We start from the raw sequence: 21,772 nt of genomic DNA, 5'->3' as shown, positions 1-21,772 counted from the left end.
GTCGGCACCGTTTACCTCGACTCCATCCGATCCGGCACCGGAGTCTCGGGCCCGAAGATCTGTCCTTGGTTCCGGGACCGAGAGTCGGACTGATGTTTCGGTTCCGACTCTCCCTCTCGGGGCCTCGGCACGGATCGATTCGGTTCCGTCCTCGGGGTCGGTGCCTTCGGCTCCTGTCTCGGGGATTCTTCCCATTTCTTCGGAACCGGGAGATACCTCGACTCGGGACCCGGGGGCCTTCGACCTCATGAGGAAGGTGTTGTCTACTCAGACAACCACATCAGCAGGTACAGCTTCTCCTTCCCGCAAAGGACCGTTATCCTCCTCTGCACCCACGGCCACGTCCAAGCGTCGGGCACCAGTGTCTCAGCCACCCCTGGAGGGTGCCCCCTCTTCCTCGGAGGCTTCTTCGGATGCTCCCCACGAAGAAGTTCCTAGGAAAAGACTGTGTAAGAGGAGACACTTGGATTCTCCACAAGAATCCTTGACATCTGATACTGACTTAGATGAGTCAGAAGGGTCCCCTAAGTCACCTTCAGAGGATGTCTCTTTTGCTGACATCTTGGAGATCCTTAAACAGAGAGGTGACTGGCAAGCCCTCCCCCCTTCTGAGGATGAGTCAGTTTTGCTGAAGGCATTTGGTGCCCGTCCTTCCTCCTCCTGGGTCACTCCGCCCTTTGATGAGTTAATGGAATTAATTGCTCGAAGGGCGTGGGAGACTCCTGACACGGTGGAACCTGTCCCTAGGAAGCCAAATAAGTACATCACGGCACCACAGGACAAAGCTTACCTTACCAAAGGAGTTCTGGTAGACGCCATGGTGGTGGCAGCGCCACGAAAAAGGAGATGTCGGAGTCTTCCTCATCTGTCCATCCGCCTAACAAAGATTCTAGGACCATGGACAGATCCGGGAAGCGCATTTTCAGTTCAGCGGCTTTCTCTATGCGTTCCCTGAACTATTTGACCCATTTTACACGTTTACAGAGGGATCTAGTCAAAGAGTTGGGAGATACCCTCCAGGGTGCTACAGATGCCGCTGTCTCAGAGAAAGTTACAGCGCATCTCAACACCCTTACGTCCATTGTGAACTTCGTCCATGAGGCTGATATCCTATGCAGCCGAAGGATCGAGTAGGGCAGCGGCTTCAGCGATTGCTCTTCGTAGGCAATCCTGGATGCGCTTATGTTCGTTTGCGGAAGCCTTCAAGTCTTCCTTTACTAACGCCCCATTTGACGGAGCCACACTTTTTGGCCCTAAAGTAAAGGAGACCCTTACCCGGTGTGAACAGGAGGGAAAGACTCTGTCTGCTGTCGGAGTCCGTTTTCCACCCCTTCCAGACCGTACCCCAAAGGGCAACGTGGTGGGAAAATGTGGTTTCGAAAACCCCAAGGGTCTTTTCCAAACACACAGGATGATGCCCCCTCTAGAGGCAGGGGGGGGGGCAGAGGTGGAAGACGCCGCCCTGGCGGCAGAGGGGGTCCGCAAAACCAAGGTGACAGGGATAACCTCCCTGGCAAACCTTTTCAGCACTCCTGAGAGGAGGCCCGACTGTCCTGCTCTGGAGGCAGTCGGGGGTCGCTTAGCTTTATACCCTCAGGCCTGGCAAAACCTTTCTTCAGACAATTGGGTAAAAAGCATTGTTACCAGAGGTTACAAAATCCGTTTCTATCCACCCCATTCCAAAGAGAAAACTCCCAGATGTACCACCCCATCTGCGAGACCCAGCAGCTACAGAAATTTCAAAGCTGCTAGAAAAGAGTCATCCAACCAGTCCCAGCAGACCAAATAGGATTCGAACTTACTCAAGGTTCTTTTTAGTTCCAAAGAAAACAGGGGACTGGAGGCCAATTCTGGACCTAAGTCATCTCAACACCTTTGTCAAGAAGGAAAAGTTTCGAATGGTCACGCTTCAATCGATCCTTCCATTCTTACGGAAGGACGACTGGATGTGCTCAATAGATCTGAAGGACGCATACTACCACATCAAAATGGCCAGGGCGTCCAGAGATCACTTGCGCTTCCGGCTGGGAGCCAGTCACTATCAGTTTCGAGCCCTGCCCTTTGGTCTGACCACAGCCCCCAGGGTCTTCACCAAATGCATGGCAGTGGTAGCGTCTCATCTGAGGCGCCTAGGATTCCAGGTGTTTCCGTATCTGGACGACTGGCTCCTGTCTGCCACCACCAGGCGTCAACTGATACATGCCAGGGATTACTCCTACAACTTTGTACACACCTTGGCATTTCAGTAAATTTCGAGAAATCTTTGCTACAGCCATCACAGCATATCTTATTCATAGGAGCGGAATTAGATACGCGTCAGTTAGTTCTAAAACTTCCGACAGAAAGAATAGTAGCACTTCAATTCAACATTTCCCTTCTGCTATCGTCCAGAAAATCCCCAGCAAAAATTGTTCTGAAAGTTCTGGGTCTCATGGCAGCTTCTCTCATAGCAATACCATTGGGAAGACTGCACATGAGAGTGCTACAATGGCTTCTATTTGCACAATGGTCATTCCAACAACTTCCACTGACTCACGAAATATTGATAACGAAACATGCAAATCACACCTAAGGTGGTGGTTACAGACTTGCAACCTATCCGGCGGAAGACCATTTGTGCTACCCACACCGTCAGCAACGATAACCACGGACGCTTCCCTGATAGGGTGGGGGGGCATCTTTCAGGGACAGACAGTCCAAGGCGAATGGACCAATCTGGAGTACAATCTGCACATCAATGTTCTGGAGTTGAGGGCAGTGTTCTTGGCGTTGCAACACTTTGCTCCCCTTCTTCCTCCAGGGACCATTGCAGTTCAGACAGACAACATGTCAGTAGTCTGGTACATAAACAAGCAAGGGGAACCAGGTCTTACCAACTATGCAGAGAGGCCATGAGAATTTGGCAATGGGCAGAGTCCACCGGTCGCTTTCTGATCGCAACGCACATCCCGGGGTCATCCAACGTCATAGCCGACAGGCTGAGCAGGGCAATACTATTGCCTCACGAGTGGTCCCTCAAACAGTCAGTTGCGGAAAGGATTTTTCGCAAATGGGGCCAGCCTACCTGCGATCTGTTTGCGTCTTCAATGAACGCCAAATGCAGGAGCTACTTTGCCCTATTACCCCCTCCAGGGGAAGTCCCCAGGGACGCGCTGGTGCACGATTGGCCCCCGGGTCTCCTATATGCTTTTCCTCCATTTCCCCTGATTGCAAAGTTTCTACAGAAAGCAAACAACCTTCAGAGGACTATAATTCTCATTGCTCCGTTCTGGCCTCGTCAAATTTGGTTTCCCTTTCTATTGCATCACCGCATTCGGGGACCTTGGATGCTGGACCCAGAGCCAGATCTACTGACTCATTCGTCAGGAGTTCCTCACCCATCTCTGGAATCTCTCCATCTAGCAGCTTGGCTGCTCCGCTTCCCTTTTTAGCCAGGTCAATTCCCCTTACATCGGCGGTTCAGGATATTTTGGTAGCTTCTCATAAACTTTCCACTACAAAGACTTACACCAGTAAGTGGAAACGTTTTGTCTTCTGGGCGGAGTCACATCAGTTGGACCCTGTTACAGCTCCGTTAAACAAGGTTTTAGAATTCTTGACTGAATTATTTCATGAAGGAGCTTCCCCGGCTACTTTAAGAGTACAGTTAGCTGCCATTTCTAACTATCATATAGAAGAATGTGGTGCGCCTATTATGGCTCACAGACTTTGTAAAGCCTTTTTAAAAGGTTCCTTTCATATCAGACCACCAGTCAGAAGTCCGACGTCACCGTGGAATTTAAATTTGTTGCTTTCTAAATTGATGTTGCCACCCTTTGAACCAGCTTCAAGTTGCACGTTGAAATTTTTATCATGGAAAACATTATTTCTAGTGGCCATTACATCTGCTAGACGAGTGTCTGAGCTTCAGGCCCTTTCGGTCAAACATCCTTATTTAATATTTCATTCTGACAGAGTATCCCTACGCACTAATCCATCCTTTCTTCCCAAAGTTTGTTCCTCTAGTAATATCAATCAGTCCATTGAATTACCCACCTTCTTTAAAACCACTCTAATAAATTGGAGTATATGTTGCACAAACTAGACGTCCATAGACAACTCAGATTTTATTTGGATAGAACAAAAGATCACAGGAAATCTGATCAACTATTTGTAGCTTTTGCTGACAGCAGAAAGGGTCTTGCAGTTACAAAACGAACTCTTTCTAAATGGCTAACTGACTGTATCACATACGTTTATGAAGCCTCTGACCAAACTTTATCTGCAAAACCCAGAGGACATTCTACCAGGTCAGTGTCTACGTCTTTGGCTCACGCAGCTCGCTTACCTTTAGACACTATTTGTGCGGCTGCTACTTGGGCTAAACCACATACATTTATCTCTCATTACAAAGTGGACAGGGTTTCTAGGGATAGGGCAACCTTTGGTTCCACTGTGCTCAAGAACGTTCTCCCTTGAGTTCCTCAGGATCATGGAGCTAGGGACGCTACCCATGTGTAAGAACAAAGGCGAGATTGAACACTCTCACATAAAGAAGTTATGGCCTTACCATAACGTTCCATGTGGGGTGTTCATCTCGCCTTGTTATTACACTCCCACCCTTCCCACCCTTAGGAAGAACGTTCGATTTGGTGCCTGGTCTGGAGTATTCTCCTTCTGCTGTTGCAGTAGTACTGTTACTATCATACTCAGGGTATGTTTGTATATATGTATATTATGTATATAGTGGCATGTGTGCGTGCGTATGTCTGGTTTGCTTGCAAACTAGATCTGAGGTAAAGGCAGAGGGGGATTGTGGGTATTAGATGTCCTCGAGCTTCTTCTCGATGCAGAGCTTGCAGACGGCCGGCACGGAGCCGAGGATCGGCTCCGAACCCATGTGTAATAACCAAGGCGAGATGAACACTCCACATGGAACGTTATGGTAAGGACATAACTTCTTTTTATCAGAACCAGCCTTCCAAAGTGTTTGGGTAGGAAAAATCATAAAATCTGAAAATGTAAACATTTTATGTATTTGCTTGAGCATGTTTTTTGAGCTTGTAGCCAGCTCATGTGGGAAAAATATTCTTTATTGTCCATTAGAATTGCTGAATTGTTGAAAAGTGTATTCCTGTATGTAGAAAAAACAAGATTTTAGAAGTTTTTTTTTTCCAGTTCAGTTATATGTTTGATTATCTGAACTACCCTAGGTCCCAATTAGTTCGGATAATTGACTCTCTAATGTATACCCTAAAATGTGCTTATGATGCAGCTTATACAGTTTCCTGGGCAGCTGCTATGGGTTCTGCAAAGATATGCTTGGTTGAGATTGGAAAATCTCACTGAAGATGTAAAAGTGCATATACTTAATGCTCCCTTAGGCAAAGAAGTTTTATTTGGCTTTACCTCAGCTGGGATTTTAAAACATCTTGATGAAAGAGGGAACGTTATTCAGGGGTTATTCATATTTTTCAGTTTCCTATATCAAAATACAACAGGATTTACTCATCCTGTCCAGAGCCTTTTTTTAGAGAAAAAACAGTCCAAGGAAAAAAAAAAACAGTAAACAATAATAAAAAGAAAAAGTAGCAAGGGATTCAAAGAAAAAAGGGAGTGGAACCTGGCATCCATCTCATACCAAGAAGAATGCATGATCTCCTAATCCAGCCCCCCCCCCCCACCTCCCATCCCCATCATGGTCATCTACACAATCTAACAAACAATCTTTCTCTTTCTGTCTATAGAATCAAATTGCATCTGATTCCTAGGTACTAGAAATAGTTCAGAATTGATACAAGTGGCACTAGAACTCTTTCCCTCCAAACCTAAAGGTTCCTTCATATCCAAAAAATCAACCTCATCTGTTTCCTCCTATTCTAAATCAGACATTATCCCAAGTGGTCATAGAACCAGTTAGAAAATCTTAACAAGACAAAGAATTTTATTCCAGAATATTTGTAGTACCCAAAAAGAAGGAACCAGAAGATCTGTGTTGCATGTGTCTCTTCTCTCAATTTGTACATAAAAGTTCAAAATTTATTTCAAAATGCTTTTCTCAGATGTTGTGCAGCAGGCATTAAAGTACACCAGAAGACTTGCCACTAGAAAATACCATTTAACCAAAAGGAAGGAATTTTAATTGGTACCAGAAGAAGAACTAGGACCTGTCCACTGTAGAGGCCCCTCTGGTGTCCAGTGTCTGTGTAAATTGTTCAAAGCAAGCCTTACTTGCTCATTTATTAAAATTCATACTTTTACCATTTCTGTTTGCCTGCCTTTAGATCCCCCTTTCTTCCTTATTGCAGGTTAAACAATTTTTGAAAGGGTGTGCTACATATCCATCCACCTCAAAAAAACAGGTGGCTTCTTCTTAAGCTCTCAACTTTGTGTTAGAAACACTCACTCTTACACCTTTTGAGCCTGCTTAGCAAGCTGATTTGAAGTCCTTGACACAGAAAATGTTTTACTTACATTACAGCTCTGACTTCGGCTGTGCGAGTATGTGAGTTGCAAGCTCTACTGATGATTCAACCCCTCCTTGTGTTTCTAAGGAACAGGGTAGCCTTAAAAATGATAACTCTTACTTCGTGCTTTAGGTGGTTTCTGAATTGACTTTTAATCAGTGTATTCATCTTGCTGTGTTCTTTCCTGAACCAAAAAATAGGGGAGCGAGAGAGAATCTTACATACTCTGGTTATTGACAGGCAGCTTGAATACTAAATTGGCAGGACAAAAGACTTTCGAGCTTCTGATCGGCTCTTCATCTCATTTGATAGAGATAAAGGAAAACCAACGTCAAGACAGTTTCTAAATAGTTATGTCATTCCATCTATTTTTTGTTATTCTCACCATGGAAAGTCCCTACCTCAGAAAGTTAAAGTTCACTACCAAAGTTCTGTGTACTTCAAGGGCTTTTTGGAAAGGAGTGGACTCTAGGACTATTCTGGAGGCAGCAGCTTGGTTTACTGGACACACCTTCACTAGACATTATACAACTGACACATTCCCCAGGACCAGACCAGGATTGGCTAGGTCTTTTCTATAAGGGCTCCTTGACTGTGATCCTTCTTCCTGCTCTTTGGCTGTCTAGGCTTTGGCAATCATCCCATATAGCTTTATGCTGTTGCAACAGATCTAATCTAATAATAAACACAGTACAGGTATGTAAGTAAGCTTGCCATAACAGTTAACTTTCAAATAGATCACTGTTGTACTACAACCTTTTCACCAGCCTCCTTCTTATTTCATTCTATGGATCCTATTTCGTCTCCTTCTGTGTCTTGGCCAGAGTGGGTTTCCCCTTGTTCCTGTCCCTCTTACTCCTAGCACATCCACCCACAGCTCTTTTCCCCATTTTTGCATATATCCATCCAGATCTGGACCTGCTTGTTTTATACGAGTATACCCTTATGCTTCCTCTGACATATGGAGCACATGGAAGATGTGCAGTAGCTTTTGTATACTGGCCGAATATGTCTAATCTTGGGCAGAATATATCCCATGTAGCTTCATACTTCTGCAGCAGTGATCTTTTGGAACATGTTGTTACAAGTTTACTTGCACACCTGTACTTTCTGTAATATGTGTAGAATGGGGTTAACACAAAGTGTTAACTCTATACAGAGTAATTAGAGCAGTATGGCGTGTCCTGAATTTATGGAAATAATGAGCGGAATGCCAGGGGAGGTTACATACACCATTCTTGGCATCACTGTCTAAGTGCTCAGTGGCACTGAGGTGTTTGGGCATAGTGGAGGTATCTGTAAATTTGAATGAAATCCATGACAGTGATTGTTCCCCTTGCAAAAACAAAAAACAACCCAGGAAGCCTTCCGCAGATGGTGATTACAATGAATCCAATAAAGTGTCAGGTAACCACGGAGTAAAATCAGTAACGTTACTGATTTTACTCCGTGGTTACCTGACACTTTATTGGATTCATTGTAATCACCATCTGCGGAAGGCTTCCTGGGTTGTTTTTACTAGTTTGTTTGGTGGATTTTAGTTGCTTAATTGTTCCCCTTGCAGGCAACTGAATGACAACACCAGCAATAAGAAAAAAAATCTGCAGTCTGAAATATCCAGACACAGTACCATTTTAAACTGTTTGCAGTCAAGTGTTACTCATCTCGGTGCCTTAGCTTTTGCCAAGTGCAGCATCATGACCAGAAAATACTGAATGTCATTATGTCATTAATAACCTTTGTTAGTTTTTGCTAGTCATCATATTTTCCTAAAGTGCTACAAATTTACATTTTCATTTCTGTTGTGTGGCTTAAAAAGTAATAAACTGAAAAGTATAATGGTAATTAATTTACTCTTTTTAGCTAGAAGAGAATTTTTGAATTTTCACATGTAATGCAAGATGATGTGGGATGGAATGCACTTTTTAGAAGACTCAGAATAGTTGCAAAGGTAGGTGTACACAGCTTTGGCAGTAAGTGATCTGTTAGTATTGCTTCCACATCAGGAAGGGTTTTGGAAAAAAATTGCAGAGCAGTCTGAAGGAATTGGTGCAGTCTGATTGTCTTACAGATGGCAAACATGGGAGAAGACGGAAATAGAAAGGATTTCAGTGAATCAGCAAAGGAAAGAACTTAGGACTGCCTTAAAGAAGTGGAATATGCCAGGCAGGGTGTTGAAGCCTTGGCAAGCATTTGTAGAGGCAGTGATTCAGTGTACATCAAAAGACGGGGTTTTGGATGTCTAGGAGAAGTAGATGAAAGGATGGATCATGGTAAGAGCATGGCAGCTGTATATAACCTAACTGACGCACGTAGGTAGATTCAGCATACCACAGGTCTTCGCTCACCTACCTTGTATGTTTATTGATATAGTTATGTGACTCTAGTGTTGATCTCTCTCTAAGAAAGCCCAAAGCCATACAACTATGCTTATCAACTGTCTGGAAAGTTGCAGAATGTCCCTGATTTTTCTTCATATTTTTATTCATGCCATGACAAAAGTTTTGACTTTTTTTGAAAAATCACAGAGGTAAGGTCAACAATGCCACACATTAGTTTCTTACTTTTTTTATTATTCAGAAAAGCATGTTGGTGCAAAATATATTGTTCTTATTAGCTTTTTAAGTGAATTACAGTAATATTTAAAATTTGTCCCTGATTTTGGACTTTTGTTCTCTGATTATTTTTGGCTTTGTGTAGAATTCTTTAATAAAGAAGTTTTGAGTTGTGTTATTGACAGAAGCAGAATGGGTAAAAAGTATAAATGAAATGAATATGAGTTTGCAAAAAAACTTAAAGAAGAAGTTGTTGACAAACAGGCCTGTTGTGCAAAAGTCCTTGAGGTCAGGAAGAGCTGGACTTGGTTAAATGACCAAATAACAAGCAGGATAAGAACATAGTTTGGGTTAAAGTTAATTGAGTATCACTTTCCTTTTGTCTTCTGATGCTGCCTGTAACTGTTATCACTCAGTAGTTGGCATGCTTACTGCTGGGCTGTAAAAGCTGGAATGTTTGGGAATTATCCCACCACTCTTTGTTTAAATCATTGTAGCTGATTTTGTAGTGTAGTGTAGTATATGGTTCATGGTGCAGGCAGGAAGTATATCTGTTATCCTTCATATGTGATGTTAAACGTTATGTCATTCCCCATTTAGTCAATCATCTCTGTCACATTTACCAGCTGGGGAGAGATGTGCGTGTCATTTTTTACAGAGTCATAATAAGTGCTACATAAACTTGGCTTTCACAGAGACCGCAAAAGTGCCACCAATAAACTTGGGTTTCACAGAGACCACAGAGTGTAACCAAGTAATCACTTTCTTGGGAGACTGAGCCCTTGTCTATAGAATGTGCAGGACCCATCACAGATGGAGAACCAGAGGGTTGACGTGAGTCAGTCGTCTGTTCCTGCAGTGTTTGAGCTTTACTGGGTAAGTTTTGTAGTCATGTACTAAAGAAAATGTGGGGGGTAAAATCTGACATACTGCACCTTTTCTGTACTTTACATGCTAGAAAAGCCGACCAATGCAGCCTAATAACCTTGGCAGAGTCATAGTTATTCTAAGGTTGTTGGTCACATGTTCACTAATATAATGTGTTTTTCTTTTCATAGTGTTTCATACCACCACTTATTGTGATTGCTTTCCTGGCTCGTTATTTTTCATTGTTTGCAGTTATGGTGGTGATTTCTGGGTGTAGTCTGTCTGTGATCTACCTGCTACCATGGTAAGTCAATAAGACAAAAGCTTCACACACAGTATAGTGCTGGTTTGTGCGATAGATACTAAGATGTGGACAGACATAGAGACTTAGTATTTTGTTTTATTGTAGCGGTAACATCAGTTGGTAGAGAAGTCAGTATACTTGTTATCCATCCCTCAAACACAGGCAGTGACTTTATCTGCTTGAAGTGCAGCTTGTACTGGTGTTAGAACTACTGTGAATATTATTCCTTAATCTGTCAAGAAAAATATAAAAAGAAAAAAAATTGTATTTTATTTTAACTTTTAAAAAATATAATTTCATTTTAAAGTGTGGGCGAGTGTGAAGTGAGCTAAGTTAATATATAGGCATGTTACTTTCCAGCTTGTGGAGTGATTTAGGTTTTTATGGCACTTTACAAGCTTACTTAATGATCATCAGTTGTACAGGATTTACTGTGATTTTGTTTCACTTGATGTTTTACCCTAGGTCTATGTTGCCAGATGCTGTGGATGACTTCCGAATAAAGAACCCTGACTGCATGAATATAGAGTCCATGTTCTTCTCGTTTTACGTTCTCTTCAATAAATTCTGTGGTGGCCTTTCACAAGGACTGTCTGCATTAAGTTTACAGTAAGAGTTCTGTTATTCCTAGCACACAGTGAGCCTAGAATATATCTCACAACCTTTTTTTTTTTCACCAAAATGAGTGAAACAGTATGTGACAAGTGATTAAAATATGACATATGACATAAGATTAAACCCGAGGCTGGAAGTGCAAAACACAGTGGAATCAAGTACATTAATGTTTATAATTTATTCTTATTTGTTGCTTCATTGACCTATTAACCGGGGTAGAACACTGATCCAACTGGAATGTTTTCAGGTTTAGCCCCGGTTTAAAATTTATACACTATAGAAAACTGAGGCATAAAAATTGGAGAGACATAAATATGTCCAACCAGTATTTGAAGAAGATTATAAGAAGCAGTGGCTAGTACACAGAGAATAATTATATTGCTACATAAAGGTACATTTAAAAATAAGTTTATATGCATTCGGAGCAGAGATTCCTAGAAGATGCTAACTGTTTGGATTACATTTGAGGCGGCTGTGTGTTTCAGTTCATTGGTAGGAGTGTTGGAGCTATGTGATGTTGCCTGTGTTGAAGGATTTACTCTTCACTGTTTGTAGAGGTAGGTCTTAGGGAAGGCATGATCTGACAGTTTTAGTTTTGTGTGTGGTGCAAGGAGATTGGGGAGGATGTTTCAAGCAATTTGAGACTGCGTAGTGGTTGCCTTTCTGTGAGTCTGCTTGCGAAGAAAGGAAAGTATTCCACGTTGCTAACTTTGAAGCAGGAAGGTAATTTTTAGGGGGAAAGAGTAGCCATTTGGTTTTGGCTAGTGTATCATAGGTTCATAGGTTCATACTAGGCTATCTGCCCTAGGGCATTTATAAGCCTAGCCAGAGTGTGTTTGGCTTTCGCCACCCATTTTAAATTAATTTTGCTATGCCCTTTTTCGAGGTTAGTACACTGTGCCTCTGCCTAACAGTGACACAGAAGTGATACCCGGGGTAAACCTACGATCTCCCATCCACTCATCAAGATTCCACTTGAAGAGAGTCAATGAGGGACTCTGCCTAACCTGGACTGGGATTTTATTCCAGAGTGAAGGGAGCCTCTGGGTTATGAATCTGTCCCTCCAGCATGTCCTATTTATTTCGGTGCTGAGGTTCAAGTCTCTCGAGCGTGTAGCTCGATGGGATTTGGATTTTCTGAGGTGCAGCATGTCCATTAATTCCGGGTTGGACATGGCTTTATACATCAGGCACAGATCGCCTCTGAGCAGGCGGTATGCCACTGAGTAGAGCTGGAGTTTCTTTAACCGGGCAGCATATGGCATCTGTTTGAGCCCTATGATCCTCTTGGTGAGGTACTTTTGGGGTCTTTCCAGTTGCTGCAGGTGTCTGGTAAGGTACATCCCAAAAGGGGCATTGTACTCAATTATGGGCCTGATGAGGGATGAGTAAAGAGGCACGATGACCTCCCCTGATCTAGATGTGAATCCCTTCATGATTAGGTGGGCTATATTTATTTTATTTTATTTATTTTACATTTGTTAACCGGGCTAGTCTGGCTGGATACATGTCCATTTTCAGCAGAAGCCCGAGGAGAAAAGCTCCACTATCAGACTAATACACTATAATATATGAAGTCATTAATAATACTATCTATACAAATAAAGCTAAAAACTAATATAGTATAATATGGCAAAATACAAATGCAAATACATTTTTCATGTACAAATCTGACTAGATGACAATCAAAATTCAGTCAGGGGCTGAGGAGAAAAGCTTCAGTATCAAAAACAATTTAAAGTTAAAACAATATCCATAGTAGCTAGTCATGACAACAAATAGGTCTTGGCTGAAAGCATAAAAGAGGTTAATATAAAGTGTTAAACAGGCAGGTTAGTAGTGTAAAAGATATTAAAAGGTTAGAGATAGGTAAAAGGCAGAAATGATGTAAAGAGAAAGGAAATAATAAAGTACAGTTACTGTTAGGTATAGGAATTCTGGACTTAGTGAGGCTAAGGAACAGGCAGTAGGTAAAGGAGACGGGGAAAAACAAAGATAGTCAGAAATATAAAAGGTAGCAGGATTATAGGAGGTCAGCTAAAAGACGCAAGAGACAGAAAAACAGAGTGGTCAGAGGGGAGTCAATACAGAACTAAGAACAGAAGAGTGAAGGTATAAAAAAAGGGACTGTGGAAGTCAGTTTAAGTTAGAACAGAGGAGCAAAAGTACACAGGAGCAGACTGGGGAGAGTAATAAATTTGCTGAGGTCAGTCAGGATTAGAGCAGGGGCATAGCCAGTGAATTATTAGGTGAGTTTTCATCTGTTTTTTGAAAAGATGGCATGAGCCTAGGGAGGTCAGTTCTGTGGGGAGTTTATTCCAGTAAGAACCGACAGTGTTTGCAAATAAGGAATCACCTGACTTATTATGAGATTTCAAAGTAGTAACTTTATAAACTATATAAAATGTTTTTCTAACCACTATGGCCACGTGGTTGTCAAATGAGAGATTGCTATCAACTTGGGTCCCCAGGTCCCTAATTGCTTCTTCTGTACTTAATGGATTACCACCTATGTGGTAATTTGTGGGCACTTTGTTTTTGCCAAAGGGGATGACTATACACTTTTTGGTGTTTAGCTTGAGGCCGTAGCTCTGGCACCAGTTGTCTGTTTCTATGAGGCCCTTTTGGAGGATGCTTGTGTCGGCTGGAGAGTCGATTATGGCGCCCAGTTTGCAGTCATCTGCGAACTTAGTCAACCACAGTCCTTCCGTGTTGGCCTGTACCTCCGAGAAATATATACCGAACAAGAGAGGTCCCAGGACTGAGCCTTGGGGGACGCCACTTGTAACTGGTTTGGAGTCTGACATGGCTCCAGCAATTTTAACCATGTGGGTTCTGTCCTTGAGCCAGTTTGCAACCCATCTAGTGACATAGGGGTTTATATTTAAGCTGGTGAGCTTATCTATAATGCCCAAGTGGGTATTGTATCGAAGGCTTTTGCGAGGTCCAGGTAGGCTGTGTGGACCACCTTCCCCTCGTCAATGGCCTTGGTGACTGTTTCAAAGAAATCAACCAGGTTTAAGAGGCAGGATCTGCCCTTAACAAAGCCGAACTGGGTAGGATCCAGTGTCTGTAGGTCCCCAATATCTTTATTTATGAGGTCCATGATGATCCTTTCCATAGCTTTGCAGACCAAGCTAGTCAGGCTTATGGGGCGATAGTTTCCAGGATCCGTTGAGGCACCACCTTTGTGGAGAGGGACCACTGTTGCTGTACGCCACTCTTTGGGTACATATCCTGTAGTAAGGCTGAGATTGAACAGTAGTTTTATGTTTTGGTTTAGCTCTTCTTGGAGTTCATGTAGGGCGCAGCGCGGGACACCATCTGGTCCCATTGATGCTGTGTGTATTGCTTTGGAGAGGTCAGCTCTTACCTGCGCATCTGAGATGTCAGGGGCAGCACTCTGCTGGGATAAATATTTGCCCTTTTGGTGGGAGGGGAGAAGTTTGCGCTGAACCTGTCAGCTAGGATGTTGGCAATGTCTGTGGGTTCGGTGTATTTTTTGTCATTTTGGACTAATTCTGAGCATATCTGGGAATTCCCACCCAGGTTCCTAACATAACTAAAGAAAGCCTTGTGATTATCCTTAGTGTCCTGTGCAATTTTTCTCTCGAAGCTGGCTTTAGACGATTTTATGAGTGCCCGTAGTTTTTTGCTAATATTGATCAGAGATGCCTTCCCTTTTTGGGATTTTGCTCTATCATGTAGTAGCTTCCTCTTTCTATTGTATAGTTTGTTTATGGCTGGGGTCAACCAGACAGGACGTCTGCCTTTGGAGGATTGGGTCTTGGTTTTATTTGGGATTGCATGATCCATGCATTCCTGAAGGTGTTCATAGAATGCGTTTATAAAAGATTCTGCGGTCTGGGCCGTATTTTCCACAGGCCCGGGGGCTTTGAAGGATTCCACCTCAGTTTTGAGGAGTGTGAAATTTGCTTTAGAGAAGTTTTTCACTGTGGTTTTCAGGGCAGGGGGTGAAGTCGGGATGTGAATATCCAGTGAGATTAGTTTATGGTCTGATCTTACCAGTGAGGGATACACTTCTGGTCTGGAGCATAGAGTCCCCATGTTGGTGATGATCAGGTCCAGTATGTTTTCCCCTCTTGTGGGAGTGGTAACAAGTTGTTCCATAGCATTTGAGTTTATAAATTTTAGGAACCTTTGGGCTAGGGTGTTGGAGCTAGAGTAATGCTCCCAGTCTATGTTTGGGTAGTTGAAGTCGCCCAATATAATGGTGTTTGGAGAGACCTTCATATTTTCCAGTGTTCTCAGAAAGACTGAGTGGGGTTCCTGGGTTTGGGAGGGTGGTCTGTAGCAGGCTATAATCTGGAAGGCAGTTTTACCCACTGTTAGTTGCACATGGATATTCTCTGATGCTTCGTGCTGTGCCACCAACCTGGAGGTGTGGGTATCTTTGACGAATATTGATACTCCCCCTCCTTTTGTAGTACGGTCCAAGTTTTGGGGTCGAAAAGCATGGTATGAGGTATAACCTGGTAGTGCTGGGGTGCTCTCGGGAGCCTTGAACCAGGTTTCTGTTACTGCACAGATATCGATGTTCTCCATGCTAAGGAGAGTTTCGAAAAGCGTACATCTTGAGGTTTAGACTTCTGGCATTGAGTAGCATTACTCTTAGTTTCTTATCCCTTGTGATACCTATGGAGGTGGGTTTATCTTTTGAGCCTTACCTAAAAAAGGCACTATGGGGGTAGCAAGAGCCTTTGCCAATATCCGAAAGCCCAGGGGTGACAGGTGCAAGCCGTCCCTAGCGAAGCATCGTGGCTTGTCGAGCATGTCATCCCAGGCTGACAGGCATTGGATCCCCTTTGAATGACACCAATACTTAAGCCAGTTGTTGAAATTGATCATCTTGTCTTCATATTGTGGCATCATTCTTGGTGAGGGTAAGATGCTACTCAAGGTCAGGGTCATACTGGCCTGGGCAACATGCTCAGAGAGCTCCTCTATGTCTCTTTTCATGTAGTCCAAGGAGGTACGTCTCATGTCATTCACACCAGCATGGACAATGACTGAGTCATATTTGTACTTGCCTTGGAGTGACCTGAGTGCTTGTGTTATGTGGCGGATCCTAGCGCCCGACAGGCAGGTCACCGTGACCTTCTCCTTGTTCAGCCTGGTGAGCGGGACGTCAGTGTGCCTGACGATAGAGTCACCTATTACAAGTGTATCAGGTGTGCTGTTTAGCCTTAAGGGCTGTGACTGTTCGGCACACTGGCTTTGTGAACTATGTGTTGCATGAGTTTTGTTTTGGGGTAGCGGTTGCTTGGGTGTCTGCTTTGGAGGTCTCTGCTGCTTAGGCAGATTTTTATTTAGAGCCTCCGAGTATGTTTTTGTGTGTTTATGTGTTTGGTTTGCTGTCATGGTAGGTCTATGTGAGATCGGAATTGTAGTGAGTGTGGTTTCCTTCTCCTCCTGACTGGTTTCGCCAGTACTGAGTTGAGAGAGCTTAGCCTCCAGTATGGCTATATGGTTTTATCTCTCACATGTGTTGGAATTTGTTGGGAGGAGGAGAGGGTTGTCTGTGTACATGAGGCAGTTGTAACATTGCCTCAAGATTCTGAGATTCACCAGCTGGACCGGAGAGGAGATTGACAACTGACCTTTGGACATGCTAGAATAGTATTGGGAATTCCTTTATAATTGAAAAAAAAGGGACAAAGGGGAACGAGGTACTGAAGGGGAGTTTGTGAGGTTGTAGTGCTTTTAATATTTTAGTACTGACTTATATAATTGCTTTAGTGAGCAAGTACCAGGTAACTTAAATGCAATGTGTTTCAGGTAACTTAAATGCAAAAATGACAAACAGTAACTTTCTTTCAAGTGAAACAAGGAAATAAGTACAGTAAGCAATGCAGATATCACTAGGGATCCACAGAAGCACTGAAAAGCCGCGTTTTAGGGAAATAAGCAAACAAACAAGCAGCATACAAATAAAGCTAGATTCAGCAGGCCTGGATCTAGTCTATGCTACAGCAAACAAGTTGTACCAATTTCAGTAAGAAGCAGTTTAGATGTGCAGGCACTATAAGCCTTTAACCAGAAATTCCCAGCTAGAAGGGCAGAGTCCAGCCTCTCCTCCCACAAGAGTGCAGACCACAAACCCTTTTAATGTAAAATAACTGGCCTGAAGCCCAAGAGCTTAAAACAGAATTAATACACTTTTAGAATAACAGACACTGAGCCCTCAATCAGCAGTTCCCAACTTAGAAGGATGTAAGCTACCTGTCCTGCCACCACAATGCAGACCACAAACCTTCCTAATGTAAAACAACTGGTCTGAAGTCCAAGTGCTTAAACTAAAAGGCTTAGAATGAGTTACGCCAAGTAGTAATAAATACAATTGAGTACTTTTAAGATGACGTAAAAGCAAGATAAAGTAGGAAGAAACACAAATACAGTAAAAGCAGATTTTTTTTTTTTTTTGAGTGAGCAAATGAGATGGGCCCAGGAGTTACAGGACAGAAACAAGTGCAAATGCAGGCCTTCAAATCAGAAAGTTGAGAGAGATGGAAGACCGCCCAAACGGCCAACAACTACAAATTCTGGGCCAGAACCACTCCCTATGTGGTAGACAGGTTACCTAGTGCTCACCACTCCCACTGATAAGCTAGAAGGCTTCCCTCCAACACAGAAAGGCTTGTGGGCTCAGAAGCTTACAAATAGTCCTGGATACAGCAAATCTGTATCTGGAACACTAATTACAGGAAAGGTAGGAAACAGGCTTACAAATTTTTTTATTTTTTTTTTTCCAGAAAAGTAGCAAAAACAATAGTAAAAACAATTCACATGCAGTGCAAGCTGGCACACTTGAGTATGTAGCAATATTAGTCCACACATAGTTTGAAAAAATGTAATTAAATTAAAAAGGACTAAAAGCAAGTGCAGAAAGGGTTTATTAGGTAGAATGCAGTAAAGAGATGGGACTGGGGGAGTGTCCTAGATCAAATCCACAGTGCGGCGGGCACTGCAAAAGCCACCAAATTTAAACTACTACCAGAACAAGGAGGGGGGGGGGGGGTTCAACAGAGATGTGAGGAATCAGAGTGCAAATTATAAAACCCAAAAAATATATACTGATCTTTGTATATTTGCAGAACACTAAGACAACAGATATCTAAGCAACAATTCAGCTCTATAATACAGAATAATGTATCGTGTTGGTGTTTTCATCTGGGGGAGAGGGTCATAAATCTGCATGTTTTTTCTGATGGTAAGGAGTTGATCTAGGCTCTTTTGGATGTAGATTTTAATAGGGGGAAGGCATAGTTCAATTGTGGAAGGACACCTTTTCCTCACGAAAAGAAGTGTGAGATTTTTCTGGACTGTAGATCAGAGTGTAAAGTGTGTGTGTTTTATCTTTAAGAGGCTGTATGTACACATATAAATTCCAAACACGTGCAATCCCTAGTTCCATTTTGTAGTACCAGCCAGAGAGTAAGCATGCATGATCACAGTTGTTAGTTTGTATATAAGTTACTTAAGTTATAGTCAGTAAGCCTCTATAGTGATGTGTTTGTATGAAATAAAGCTGCTTGAACAGAACCCACAAAGACTCTTTTATTCACGTCCTAACACTAAAGTGACATGGTGTCAGAGCCGGGATGGAATTGTATTGTATAATGCATGATCTGAAGTAGTTAACTTCATTTGATCAGCAACCTGTGGGTATCGGATCCGAGCCGGCAGCTTTCCACGCTAAAGATCCGAGCTCTCAGCTCCTCCCCCTTACCCATAATACCTTGCTACCTCTCTCCAGTCCTCAGATCTCGTTTGCTGCGGCTTCTGAAGCATAAGGGACGAGCTCTTAGTGTTTTAGGTGAGAGGAATTTAGGAGTATTTTTGTTAAAAAAATAGTGATTTCAGTGTGTGAGTGTGTATAGTAGACCCATAGTTTAGTTAAACCATTTTTTTGTTGTATTTAGTAGTAAATTAGTGTTTTTTCCCTTCCCCTTATTGTGTGTGTTAGGGTGTGTGCTTGAGTGTGATGGCCGAGGGCCCTAAGGCCATTTTTTCAAAATGTGCTGAGTGTGGTCATAAGCTGTCCCCAGCGGATGGCCACATTCAGTGAGTTCTTTGCCTGGGGGTAGCCCACTTAACATTGGGATGCCAGATTTGTGCGGCCTTTAACCCCCGGGCTCTGAGGGACAGGAGAAACAAGCTAATCCTGGCGGGATTCGTGCCCCCAGATTCTTCTTCCTCCTCTCTCTCAATGGCGCCAGTCGCAGCTGCGACTGTCCAGCCTTCAGCTCCCCCTCCCCTGGCTGGGACTTAACCTCCCTGCTTCCCAGGGAGAGGGGGACTCTTCTAGTAAAGAGAAGAGACATAGAGAGAAGGAAAAGGAGATGGATAGGCACAAGAGCCATAGGTGGCGGGTTCGAATCAGTCTCTTCGGCTCTGCCGGCTACATTGACTTGTTCCTCCATGAGGGTTTCCAGGTCTTCCCCCTCTCGGCTCCGTTCTCCACGCTTCTCTCCGGAGCCAGAAGAGGAGTCCCAGTCACCTTCGAGGTCGTCTAAGCGGCCTTCCTGGCCTGCCTTGATGACTTCTTCCAGGTCTACCAGGAGTCTGTCCGACGCAGATATGGACCTGCAAGTCCAGATGCAGATGGGAGTGCTCCTGCCTCCCCCCCCCCCCTCCGGGAGGGAGCTCAGCCCCTTTCTTTGCACCCATTGCTCCTTCTCCGATCCACTATCGGGTTTCGGAGCCGTCTGATCCGAGTCGTCTCGGAGCTAGGGAGTCGTCGCCGATAGTAGTTGCTACTTCGACGCCGGCCTTACCCTCGAGTTTATCGGGTCATCTTTCAGATCCGAGCTCTCGGGGCCGAGAGCCGAGCTTCGAATCCACAGGGGTGAGTGTGTCTTCGGCTCCGTTGTTGTCGGAACACACTTCCCTTTTGGGTCCAGTCGCGTCGGCTCCGACATCGGTCCTCACGTCGGAGCCGAGGGGACTACTCTCGGAGCCAGGGGAGAGTGGTTCGCCTTTGGCTTTCGACATGGTGGAGAGGGTGCTGTCGAGGAGTTTGAGGTCCCCGGTCCATGCTATGGATCCACCCTTCACTCCCTCGCACATGGGCCTGTCTTCCATTGTCTGGCCCCAGGGACAGCCTGCGTCAGTGCCCCAGTTAGTTCCCGTAGAGGAACAGGACCTCATTGGTGAGCCGTCCTCTGACAGCCCCGCCGAGGAGGTCCCTCACAAAAGAAAGTGTAAGAGGAGGCACTTGGACTCCCCCGAGTCCCTCATGGAGGACACGGACTTAGTGGAAGGGGAAGGTTCCCCCAGGTCACCCCCAGAGGATGTCTCCTTTGGAGACATTATGGAGATGCCGCACATAAGAGGGGGGTGGTCAGCCCAGAAACCTTCCTCGGATGAGTCTGTGTTTCTGGAGGTGTTCGATGCAGGCCCGTCTACCTCTTGGGTGCCCCCCCCGGCCGACCCCCTGGTAGACTTGATTACTACCAGGGCTTGGAAGGAGCCGGACACTGTGGAGCCAATCCCTAGGAGACCGGATAAAATTCTTAGACCCCTTCTGACAAGCCGGCGTGGAATAAAGGTTCCCCAGTAGATGCCATGATGGTGGCGGCTGCCACCAAGAAGGAACTGGCACAAGAAAGTTCCTCGGTCCATCCTCCTGATAAGGAGTCTTGGACGATGGACCGTATTGGAAAGTGGATATTTGCTTCAGCCACCTTTTCAATAAGGGCGCTGAATTATCTGGCACACGTCATTAGGCTTCAGCAGATCTGATAAAAGAGTACGCTGGGTCTCCCCCAGAGTCCATGGCGGCCGAGGACAAACGGACCTTCTCGGCTCGCATAGCCACTCTAAAGTCAATATCTAACACTTCTATGAGGCTTCACTCCCATGCCACGGAGGGGGTGGCTAGAGCCAGCGGAGCAGGGCTCGCCTTGCAGTGCCACGCCTGGCTCCGTCTTTGCGACTTTGCAGAACCCTTCAAGGCGTCCTTCACGAACGCTCCCTTTGACGGTTCTACGCTATTCGGCAAAACCATCTGCGACATGCTACTCCAGAGCGAGAAAGATGGGAAGACGCTGTCTGCCGTCGGAATCCGCTTCTCTGCTCCTCAAAAGTCCATCTCAAGGAACCAGAGAGGACAAAAGAAGATGTGGTTCCGGAAGTCTCAGCAGTCCCGTCCTGCTCCGGACCCTTCATCCTTCAGAGGCAGAGGAGGACAAGGTGGATGCCGGCCCAGAGGCAGAGGGGGGGGACGAAGAATTTCGGGTCGAAAGAACCCTTCTCCGACCGACCCGCGCAGCAGCCCTGAGTGGTTGCCCGACTGTCCCTCTCTGGAGGCAGTCGGGGGGGGGGGGTTCGGAGCATCTAGCAAGTTGGGAGTCCATTACTACAGATCACTGGGTGCTCCGAATAATATCCAGAGGTTACTCTATCCCCTTCCTGAATCTTCCCCCGCTAGCGAAGTGTCTCCCCGATGTCCCACCCAATCAGAGGGAGGCGGCGGCTTCAGCAATAAGGATGTTACTAGAAAAAAGCGCCATCCAGCATGTCCCCCCAGAGCAGTCCGGGTCGGGCAATTACTCCAGGTTCTTTTTGGTACCAAAAAAGACGGGGGACTAAAGGCCAATTCTCGACCTGTCAACTTTGAACCTGTTCATTGCCAAAGAGAAATTCTGGATGGTCACTCTACAATCTATTCTCCCCCTTCCGCAGGAGAACGACTGGATGTGCTCCATAGACCTCAAGGATGTGTACTACCACATTCTCATGGACAGACGATCCAGGAGGTTTCTCTGCTTTAGGCTAGGGGCCAGTCATTATCAGTTCAGGGTTCTTCCATTCGGCCTCACCACAGCCCCCAGGGTGTTCACCAAGGTCATGGCAGTTGTGGCAGCCCACCTGAGACTTCAGGGAATTCAGGTCTTTCCGTACCTAGATGACTGGCTCCTCACCTCCCCCACCAGGCATCTACTCTGTTCTGCCAGGGATTA

At 44.7% G+C, this 21,772-nt stretch overlaps 1 protein-coding gene across 1 annotated transcript in view; it reads left to right on the top strand.

Moving 5' to 3' along the window:
• LOC122817219 (sodium-dependent lysophosphatidylcholine symporter 1-like) overlaps positions 1-21,772 on the top strand; it is a 985,499-nt gene that overhangs the window by 775,371 nt on the left and 188,356 nt on the right. The window contains exons 11-12 of the mRNA XM_044090437.1: positions 10,060-10,172; positions 10,638-10,781. Coding sequence (XP_043946372.1) covers positions 10,060-10,172; positions 10,638-10,781 — 257 coding nt within the window. The remainder of the gene's footprint in view (positions 1-10,059; positions 10,173-10,637; positions 10,782-21,772) is intronic.

This window comes from Protopterus annectens, chromosome 12.part0, assembly GCF_019279795.1.
Source record: "Protopterus annectens isolate FY-2018-M chromosome 12.part0, PAN1.0, whole genome shotgun sequence".
Classification (NCBI taxonomy): Eukaryota; Metazoa; Chordata; order Ceratodontiformes; family Protopteridae; genus Protopterus; species Protopterus annectens.
The sequence above is the reverse complement of the archived record's forward strand: the minus strand, read 5'-3'. Positions and strand labels throughout refer to the sequence as shown.